Source organism: Episyrphus balteatus, chromosome 3 (assembly GCF_945859705.1).
Source record: "Episyrphus balteatus chromosome 3, idEpiBalt1.1, whole genome shotgun sequence".
In the NCBI taxonomy this organism is placed as follows: Eukaryota; Metazoa; Arthropoda; class Insecta; order Diptera; family Syrphidae; genus Episyrphus; species Episyrphus balteatus.
In genome coordinates this window covers 121133392-121144840 of record NC_079136.1, presented here as the reverse complement: position 1 = coordinate 121144840, position 11449 = coordinate 121133392, and the positions used below count along the sequence as shown (strand labels likewise).

The following is an 11449-nucleotide window of genomic DNA, read 5'->3' as shown; positions in this document are numbered from 1 at the left end:
GGTCTCGTAATCAATTTATTCAAATATCTATCTTCTCTCATATACAAATGGAAATATAATTTTATTGTTTTTATGCTGTGAAAATAAAGGTCGAATTGGGTGTCCAACAGAAAAAGTGTGTGAGTTTTTGATGGATTAATAGGTTTTTTTTTTAGGGGCTAGTGAATTTAATCATTTATTTCGATCACAATGTGGTGTTATATATTAGAAAAAGGGTTGTGAAAATAATAAATGAAAGTGGTTTGAATTGTATTAATAAAATAGCTGAGGCTATAAGTGTATTTAGCATCAGGTTACCCTCTCATTTTTGGAAATAATTAAAAAGCTTTAATCAAAAAGGATGATATTAACTATTCCAGGCATTTAATTGTTTACAAATATCAAATAAAAAGAGTAATGATCCATAGTTACAGAATTCAATATTTTTTATGTTTAATTTTCTTAAACTTTAATTTAATCGTAACCTAAAAAGTCATTAAATAAAAATATAATTACTACACATAACTTCAACATACTTACTTTCCTCCTTTGTATCTTCATAATCATATCATAAACAAAAAAAATAAAACTTTTGTAAATTTATTTTTCAATAAAACATTTTATTTTTAAGTTTTTTTTTTTCATTTCATTTTTAATTTGATTTAAATTTTATTTTATTTTACAATTAGCTTTGCTAAATTTTTATTATAAATATTTATTTTTGTTTAATTTTTTTTTATTTATTTATAATTTAATACTTAATTTCTATTTTAATTTTTTTTTTCTTATGAAATTTAATTTTTTATTTTTCTCTAACACTTTACCTACCTAGTTTTTTTTTATTTTTAATAATTTTTGTTTTTTTATTTTTCTTGTAACAAATATAATAAAGAACACAATTTATTACAATTTATTTATTATTTTTTTCTAATAATTTTTTTTTATATGTAGAATCATCTAATATTTAATTAACAAGTTGTTTTTTTTTTTTTTATTTATTTATATTTTCTTATAATATTTAAATTACCTACATTAACTACAAATAATTCTTCATCATTCAATTTTCACTGTTTTTTTTTTTCAATATCTACTACAATTACATTTAAGTTTTTTACCTTTTTTACCTTTTTTTTTTAAATGTATACATAATTTATTTTTGCTTATAATATTTTTTTTTTATTTATTTTAAACTTAATTTAAAATTTATACTTAATTTATATAAATTTGAGTTTTAAAGTCTTTCATTTCTTAGGAATTTCTTTGCATGTGGTTTCAGAAGTTTTTTTTTTTATATTTTGTATTCTCTTTTTTGTTTTTACAGATTGAATTTTATTTTTTGTATAGTTTTTTTTTTTTTATATTCTTTTATTTTTATTTAAATTTAACTATATGAATTATCTCCCTCGTCACTTTATTTAAAATAAATAAAAAAATGTTATCTACAAGATTTTATTTTTATTTTTTTTTTTATCTATTTTTATCTAAATTTACTATGCATGAAAATTTGTATTAATAATAAAAAATAAAATTAAAAACAAAATTAAAAAGTATACACTTATTAGCTATAAGTTCGTCCTTTAAACTACATTTTGTTGATGAAAAGTTTGAACTACTATGTATAAAAAAAAACTTAACAAAATAACAAAACAATATCATTAATGAAGTCAGCTACGTTTGTGGCAATTTTTTTATTTAACATTTTAATTTATGTTTTTATTTTTTTTAATGAATAAATCAGGTTTCGTTATATTTATATATTATTTTTTTTTATTTATATCAGCGCAGAATAGTACATGGTTATATGAAATTTGTATAATTGATTTAAATTTACCATTTTTTTGTTTGTTTTTTTTTTTTCGATTGTATATCCTACCTCTACGGAAAGTTTGTCTCTTATTTTTATTTTGGTATTTACAATAATTTATTTTCCATAATTTTTTTTTATTAAAAAAATCATGTATAAGAAAAGAAAATTATATTTAATAAAAAAAAAAGTTTAAATAATAAATAGGAAAAAAAAAATAAAAATTAAAATGAACAAAAAAAAAAAAAAAAAATAAGAAATGTAAAAATTAAAATTAAAAACAAAAAATAAAAAATTCAAAAATAGAAATCAATAAATAAAAAATAAAAACAAAAAAAAATGGAATGTCTGTTAAAAATTTATATAAATTACATATTATTTTGTGCGCTTGATTTGATGTGAGTTTTTAAAACACAAAAAATGTTAAAGGACAAATAAGTTATCACAAAAGACTGTATAATTAAAAAACTTTTAAACAAAATTCTTAATAATAATTGATATTAGTTGGAAAAAAAAATATAAAACATAAAAATTTTTCTACAAAAATACAACCTTTCTTAAAAATACTATAAATCACTTTAAATGAAATAAAATTGCAAAAATAACATTTGATGTAGAAAAATTTTACTTTTTTATATAAATTTATTTATTTAAACAAAAAAAAAAAAAAAGTAAATAGGTAAAACAGGTATTTTAAATACAAACTTAACAAAAAAATACTTAATTTGTATTAATTCGTTTGCTTAACATTTTGCCTAATTTTTTTTTTTTTTTTCTTAAAATTATGTTTATTTTTTTTTATTTATATTTACACAAAATTGTTTTAATTTTATTAAATTTTCTTTTAATTTTTAATTTTCATTTATTTTGTTATTAAATTGAATTTATTTCTTATTTACCTATCACGTGAAAGAAATTGACTCGTTTTTTCATGTATGATGATCATGTGTATCTGAAAATAAAATTAAAAAAAAAAAAAATAAGTTTTTAATAAATAAATAAAATATTTAAATTTAATTTAATTAAATTATCACAAGTAAATATAAATGTCATCCTACTTACCTTTAATCATATTATATAATGAAAAAAAAAAAAAAAAACTACTTTTGAAGCCTTTACAATTTTCAATACTTATTTTGATCCTTTTGATAAATAAATAGAACAAAAAAGTGTATTTATCCTGTGGTAAGGTACTTAAAATCGACAAGAGGAAAACTCAAATTAACTTTTGATTTGAAAAACTGTTCAGTTGAAAAAAAAAAAAATATATATATATATAAAAAAAGAAACAAATTCAATGAGTTCTCGACATCCTTTCAGAGTATGACCCTCATCCGTGAGAATATGGAAAACTTTTTCGCCATTCAATTGGAAAATACAAAAGAATAAAAAAAAAAAAAAAAAACAAACAAAAAATTTAAAAAGCCTTTTTTTTTTTTGTTAGCTTGTGATGGGTTGGTGGTACTATTATATATCCATAACGGTATACCTGTACTATATGGTAAAATAGGTACCTATCTACCATACACATTTTTTTTGTGCTGCGAAGTATCTTTTAACTATTTTGCATAATAATTTCACTTGGTTGTATTATAATAGCGGTTCGGCATCATAATACGCAATATGGCCGTAAGCACAATATCATATAAATGTATATATGTGTGTGTGTGTGTGTATGGAACGTATGTTTTTGCATGGAAGGATATGTATAATGTATATATGCGTGATGATGGGTTGGATAACGAGTGTCCTTTGTTAAAGGACTACACCAGCTCATCTGGTATCAATTGTTGTGGCGTAAATTGCTTTCCTCTTGCTTCTCACCGTCATATATTACACATACGTTGTCGTCCTGCAAAAATACAAATACGACAACGGTATGTGCGCGCGTTGGTGTTGAGAGAAAGAATAATGCTTACCACAGGGTTTTTTTTTTCTTCATTTTTTTTGGTAAGTGATTGAAACGTGTTGACAGATGGATTTAAAAAGTATTTTTTTTTTTTTTTTTGCTTTACTTCAGAAGGTAGGTTGTAGGATACCTACTTGCGGTTTTGGTTGAATTTATATTTTTTTCTTTTTTTTTTTAAATAATATATTTTTTTTTTTTTAAGAAAATTTTCAAGCTATTGAAATTTCTGTGCTCAGCGAAAAAAAGGGTTTTCTTTCCTTTTATAATGATTACTGTCAGTCAAGCGTATGAAAAGGATATTTTTTTTCTTCTTCTTTGCGTTGATGATGATGCTGACGGAGTTGTAAAGAATAATAATATGGAGGCTATTATGTAAAGGTGGCATAACGAACGAACATTATTTCGGTTATTTGCATTTTAAAATTATTTTAATAAATCTTTTGTGATGTTTTCGTTTTCTTATGAAAAAAAAAAAATCGATTCCTTTAAATCTGTTGCAAGAGTTTTTGTATAGAAACAAAAAAGTTTTGCCTGAAAGTTTCCTCTTTTCAAAAGAATCAAATTAAAAATTAATACAATTCAACCAAAAATTTGTTTCGAAGTTGTTTGGGGATGAAAATATTTGCATCCAAACTAAATTGCTAGTCGATCAACTTAAATTTGTAGGTAATAAAAAAACACAAACTGAAGTCAAAGGACCTTTTATTTTTAATTTTTTAAAAGAGCCTAACGAGACATTTTTTCTATGAATGTCTCCCACGATGGATGTATTTTTTTCCCACGATGGGTTAACATATAGTACTTTTCCCAATAATCTTAAAATGCAATTTTAAAAGCAATACTTTGCAAATTAAATTGGCAACAAAACAAAATACTGTTATTATGTGCGTTTTTATGTGTCAATTATTAAAAATTTGTATACCTACATTTTTTTGATCAAACCATTTAACCTTACCCATTAAATTTTCAATATAAAAATAAATAAATATTTTGAATAAGAAAGAAAGTATGTGCTTTAGTATTTATCTATGTATTTGTAGCTACTATACTAAAATGTTAATATTAATATTGATTAATTTATATATAATTATTTGTGCTTATTAAGTGCAGATAATAAAATTTACTATTTATTATTTTAATTGAGCAAAAATTTAAGTTGTACTAGTAAAATTATACAATAATTGTTTGCTTGTGTGCACAGAAAAAATTAAAAAAAAAAAAATAAAATTTAAATATTTTTTGTTTAGTTTGATTGGGAAATAAAACAAATTTGTTTCTAGTTTTTTTTTTTTTTATGTAACAATAACAATTTTTATTAATTTTATCTTCTAATAATAATTTTCTGCACAACATAAATTTTTGCTTATTTTCTATTTTTGTAATTATTTAGTATTTATATTTTATTGGTCGTATTTAATTTTAATGTTTAGTTTAGTGTACCACTATTTTGCATTAAATGTAACTATTTAATTTATTATTTTTTTGTTAAAAACATCTTTAAAAATTAAATTTGAATTAATTAAGACATTTATTTAATAATTTTATATACATACTTATGCTTACTTAAAAATGTATTTATTATTTAATAAATTTTTGTAAGTATTTTGTGGACTTAAATCAGCTTGAAACATTTTTTTTATTTTATAAGGTTTAAGTTTTACTTTTTGAATTTATATTGCATTTTATTTTCAGGGAAGACGATTCTATTGTAATGATATGGCTAGATGTGTGCTTATAAAAAAATTAGGTGATGTTTTTTTTTTTCCACAAACAAAAAAAAAAAAATATTTGCTTCCATATTTGATAGCAAATAATTTTGCAACCAAAACTGCAAGAAACTTTTGGTTTTCATCTTTGAATAGAGCTTAAAGAGACCTTTCTTTTGATGCCTCACTCGATCGATTTCGAAGAAAATTTTGAAAAAGTCCTTTTTTTCGGAAAGGGGTTAACCTTGATTTTTCTCGAAAATCCGAAAAAAATAAATTGGTAATTTTCTTACATAAATAGATAGGCCTGTTCATTGTCAACTCGTATCTGTAAACCAAAACTTGTTTCGAGATTTAAATCCGAAAATATTTGCTTCCGAATGAAAAAAAAATTAAAAATTAGGTTTTTTGATTGCAAATAATTTTGCAACCAAAACTGCGAAAGCTTTTGGTTTTCAGCTATTAATAGAGTTAAAAGAGACCTTTCTTTTGATGCCTCACTCGATCGATTTCGAAGAAAATTTTGAAAAAGTCCTTTTTTCGGCAAGGGGTTAACCTTGATTTTTTCTCGAAAATCCGAAAAAAATAAATTTGTAATTTTGTTAAATAAATAGATAGGCCTGTTCATTGTGAACTCGTATCTGTAAACCAAAACTTGTTTCGAGATTTAAATCCGAAAATATTTGCTTCCGAATGAAAAAAAATTAAAAATTAAGTTTTTTGATTGCAAATAATTTTCAAACAAAACTGCAAGAAACTTTTGGTTTTCAGCTATTAATAGAGTTAAAAGAGACCTTTCTTTTGATGCCTCACTCGATGAATTTAAAAGAATTTTTTTTATGCTCATAACAAAAAAATAATGTTCCACGTTGGGCGCCATTTAAACAAAAAGATATCAGAATTACATTGTTCACGATTTTTAAAATGAATCATTCTCAAATAAATCAAAGAATTACTTTTTTAGTTCAGAATATGTTTTGTTACTTTTTATATAGTTTTCATTCCATCAAATTTAACCCTTAAACTTATTTAATTTATAGTTTACCTGTCTCTCTTTGTTCTTAAAGTAAATTTCTACTTAAATATTTATTCAATAGTTGTTTTACTTAAAAATACCTCAATTATCTCTTAAAATAATTATCCTTCATAGAATAAATGAAATAGGTACCTTCTTTTTCTCTCCATCTATCTTTATAAATAACTATCTGAAAATTCAAAGTCTGATTGACTTGCTCTTGAAGAGCGTGTCATTTGTGAATAACCTAAACCAATAGCACTATCGAAGTCAGACGATGTAGTCGCTTCAGGCTGGATCACTACTAATGATTCTTTACCTTGTGTAATTGCTAATGTTGTCGGTGTTATGTTAACGGTGCCTTGTGAACCTATTACATTTGTCGTCGTTGTAATAGTTCCTCCTCCAACACCCGCCGCACTTCCACCGCCACCTCCTTCTCCTGGTGGTTTATTATTCGCATCCCGATCCACTAATCGTTGTCGAAGAAGTCGGATTTTTTCTTCCTTCTATGAATGAAAAAAAAAAAAAAACGAGAAAATGAAAAAAAAAAAGTTAATTGAAAAGCATTAGTATGTCAGGGTTGTTATAAATGAGTATAAATAAACGATATACAGTCTGTGGGAGAGGGTTAAAGAGATATTTAATGAGAAAACAATTTAAAGAAAGAAAAAAATTGCATACTTTTCAGTGCAAATATAGTTTTTGTTTCTTTTCTTAAGTGGCGCCCAACGTGAAACTACACAATTTAGTAATTAAATTTCACTTCAAATGAAAAAAAAAAAAAAAAAAAAACATAAGTAAACAAGCTCAAAGGAATGCTTTTAACAACTCAAACAAATCAAAAAAGAGTTGATTACATGATGGTGATATGGATAAAGGAAAAGGATATAAAGGAGCTAAAGCTTGCTGCTTGCTTACCTGTGATATCAGTCGTTGCAGTTCTTCATTCTCTGTAACCAGCTTTTGATACCTTTCCTCGTCTTCTTTTGAAATCCCCGAGTCTGGATTATATTTTGATTCTGCTTTATCCTTTGGATGTCGAATCACTTCAATTACCTTTTTTTTTTTTATTCATAAGAAGTAAATAAAAGTTAGATTTCTCATAAAAAATGTCAAAACTAACCTTTGGCACAAATATCAGCAACATGCTGAGAAAACAACAAAATATCACAGCCAACGACACAAATGCAAACGATGCGTCCTGCTGTGAAGCAATAACCATGCCAACGGGTGCTGTTATCAGGCAAAGGACAACCACGTTGTATATGCTCATGCCAACATATCTCGAATCGTTGATTTGCTTTACTTTTATCGAACGTGTCTCATAAGCAAGAAACAGTCCAAAAACTAGGATCAATCCTTTAAATCCATACACGAGTCCTGCAATAACACACACAACAAAACAAAACAAAACAAAAGTTTTGCACAAATAATTTCAGTTTGCCAGAGTAAAATGTTCGTTAACTTTGTTATAAAAAGGACCTATCTATAATATTTGTTTGTCTGTGTGTGTGTTTGTGTCTGTGTTTAATGAACTCATCCTCTAACTTACCCAGCCACATGGAATTCCTTTCACTCTCACAATGTTCCAGCTCGGGGCGAATTTGAATATCATCCGTCGTTGAGATGGGATCTTCGAGGGGAAATGTCTCCAGGATACGCTGCAGTGGATCGAATATTTGCCATGCCAAGAGGATAACCAAATCGACTGACAGTAAGCCGGAAACCATTGTGTATAGTTTCCATGGTTCGACTTTTTTCTGTAAAAATAAAATTACAAAAAAAAAAAAAAAAATAAAGTAAACGATATAGGTTTTGTGTTTGATGGGTCCTGAAGAGCAGGATAGTGCAAAAGTGGATGAAGCAAAAAGAGGATGTGTTTGGGCATAGCGAGAGAGGACATTATTATGAACTTTTCATTGTATGAGTTTTGTATGAGATTTACAAAATGGCATGATGGCACAAATCCTTCTACGATATAGCTATATAGAGGAGGATATGCATGATTTTGGAGTCACTTTAGGTCAAAATGGAAGGCAAAATAAGAGCAAGAAAGAGCAGTTCACATTGCATCATCAGCATCAGCATCAGCATTGCATTGGATTGAGTAGACGACGAGTGAAGTGAATTCTTTGTGCATCACGTTGTGTCTACTTATGAAAGTGTCACGTAATAGATGCACTTCTTTCTGTTGCGGAGATACATTTTCGTTGATACAATTTTTGTGCAAGATACCTACTTTTTTTTTTTTTTGTATATGTATGAAAGTCAAAGTAGTTCGTCGTTCGTTTTGTGTGATTGAATTTTTATGCAAATGCGTTTTTATTCTTTATTATGCAACATTAAGTTGAGTGTTCCTTGTTCTTCTTGTATATATCTAGATTTGTACAGTTCTAGTATGTGTGTGTGAATGTGTATTTGTATGATTGTTAAATGGACTCTTGACAAATTGCACAGACGTGATTTTTGGAAAGAACATGGATGATTTAATTTTTTTCTTATTTTTTTTTTTTGCAAATTGTTCTTTCTGCTATATACAGTTACAAAAATGCTGTTCTAGATTTTCTATAATAGTGCTTTGAAAATGATGGATAATCAGTGAGTTCTGCACACACATAAGAAATACTCAAAAGAGTTTAAGCTTTAAAATTAAGATTTGTGGGAATGTGTAAAAGCGTTTTTTTTTTAAATATTATCCAAGTGGGTGCTGGCTGCTAATACTCCTCGAAAATATTCTATGGTAATTTCCAGAATTAAAAAAAGAAAAAGAAGTTCATGTTTGAAATACCTCACTGAAAGAAGAATTGTTACACATTTTTTTTTTTATACACAGGGTGTCCCGGAATAAGATAAGGAAAATTTAAGAGGTGATTCTTGGTTTTATTCTACGAATAATATTGTTCTACAGTAATACTCTATTTGCAAAGTTTATACTATTCAGTGCTGATATAAGAATACCCTTAGGCTACTGTTACTTTGTTTTACTTTAACTCATGTTAATGATAATTTCTCTTTTAATACAATTCTTTGTCAATGTGTAAATGTGTAGTAAACAAAGATCAAATAAAACAACAAAAATATATTTTGTATTCCAAGCCTTTGAAGACTAAAAAAAATATCATTAACATGAGAAAAGGCATATCAAAGTAAGTAATTAAAAAAAAATATTTGTTGCAATTTAAAAAAAAATTGAATTAAAAAGTATTTATTGCAACTGAAAAAGTATTTGTACATTGAAAATTTACTTTTGATTGCAAATAATATATTTTGCATTAAAAAAATGTTATTATAAATAAAAAAAAAAAATATTTTCTGCATTAGGTATGTATATAAAAAAAAAATGCATTAAATATTTTTTTTATTACAATTTCAACTATTTGGTCATACAATAGGTTCAATATTATAGTTGAAATAGTTAATGTATAATAGCAAAAATTGTAAAAAATTCGATGAATTAAAAAAAATATTTAATGTACACATTTTGCATTAATTTTTTTTTTTTTCAATGGAGAAAATATTTTATTTAAATTTTATTTTTTCGTGCAAAATATTATATCTTATTTGCGATACAAATTTTGATTTTATTTTTTGACGTGATAACGTCTTATAAATCGATGAATCATGGCAGCCACCACAAAAAAGTGACGCCATTTTCTAGCGTTCCACTCTCGCACTTTCGCAGTGTGGCAAAAATTTCAATTAAAAATAGATACAAAAATCTTCTATAGCTTATTGGAAAGATAATAAACTAAAGTTAATTTGAAGGATTTTAAAAAAAATCTATCTTTTAATAGGGTAAATAGGGGTAAAACAAAATTTCAAAAAATTGGTTTTTTTTCTAAACGCCGCAATTTAAAGAGTTGAATTTATTGCTAGACCGACAATGGTATTGAAAAAACTTCTCAAAAATTTAAAAACCAATCTAAAAATGGTTTTCTAAAACTTAAACATGAGGGAGACCTTCGACAAAGTAATGATTATAGGTAGGGGAATTTTTTTTTGACAATTTGAAAAACGTCATTCGAAAGATAATAAAAAAAAAGTTAGGGAACTGATACAGATTTTTTTTTTTTAAGTCTCTGCGTTTCGAAATATGAATTTTTGAAAAACACCTATACTTATTTTGAGGTATTTTTGGGTGAGTATTTATTTTTTTAAATTTTTTGTAGCATTCAAAAAATCTCAAGCTTATAAATTATGTAGTCTATGATTGTGCGCATACATGTGCGAAAAATTGGTGTTTTAAAATGGGTTTTGACTGAATAACGGGAAAAACAAGTTTTTTTGTCCCAAGTTTTTTGTTTACCTTTTTTAACCGTTTTTTATTTTTATCTTTTTTTCTTCAACAGATAAATAAATGAAATTTATATTTTAGGTGGATAATGAACAGGACTATATTTGTGCAAAATTTCAATTAATTTTGTAGTCACAATTTTAAGATAACGGTAAAAATAAAGTTTTATTATTCAACAGGTTCTATCTTTTGATCTAAAGCAAATACAAATTTGATTTAACTTTATTGAGCATTCTGATGATGTTACCTTTCATTTGGTATATCACACATAACTGTACATAAACTACAAGCTATACAATGTTAAATTAAAAAAAATGCGAAATACCTCAATACCGTAATCTCAGTTTGGGATTTCGACATGGTTGGCGTTAAAAAATTTTAACTATTTTTGTAGGCATCGCAGAAATAAGATTGAAACGTCATATGGAAGGTGAAATTATAAGCGTTTACATGATATAAAATTTTTTATAGGTTGTCTAAAAAAATTGATTCAATAGCGTGAGAACATAAAATTATATGTTTTTTTTTGTTGCTTTTTTTGATGAAAATTGATCGAGTTCAAAAAATTCTAGCTCTTTTTGTAGATGCCTAATAGACATGATCGATATATATATTTTGAGTTGAAGCAATAATCTTTCAGGTGGTATAAAATTTATTATAGCTTGTTATATAAAAAAAATGAATTTTTGGGTGATGAAAATGATTTTTTTCACTTTTTTCATAAGAAATGATTGTTTTT

At 25.2% G+C, this 11449-nt stretch overlaps 1 protein-coding gene across 2 annotated transcripts in view; it reads right to left on the bottom strand.

The window, feature by feature from the left end:
* Positions 1-2605: 2605 nt before the first annotated feature.
* The window catches only part of LOC129913909 (gamma-aminobutyric acid type B receptor subunit 1), a 261724-nt gene continuing 252880 nt past the window's right edge, over positions 2606-11449 (bottom strand). For both annotated transcript variants that reach the window (XM_055992884.1, XM_055992885.1), the window contains 5 exons: positions 7969-8176; positions 7540-7796; positions 7335-7472; positions 6733-6922; positions 2606-2735 (listed from right to left, as the gene is read on the bottom strand). In XM_055992884.1, the coding sequence (XP_055848859.1) occupies positions 2713-2735; positions 6733-6922; positions 7335-7472; positions 7540-7796; positions 7969-8176 (816 nt within the window). In that variant the 3' untranslated portion in view covers positions 2606-2712. The remainder of the gene's footprint in view (positions 2736-6732; positions 6923-7334; positions 7473-7539; positions 7797-7968; positions 8177-11449) is intronic.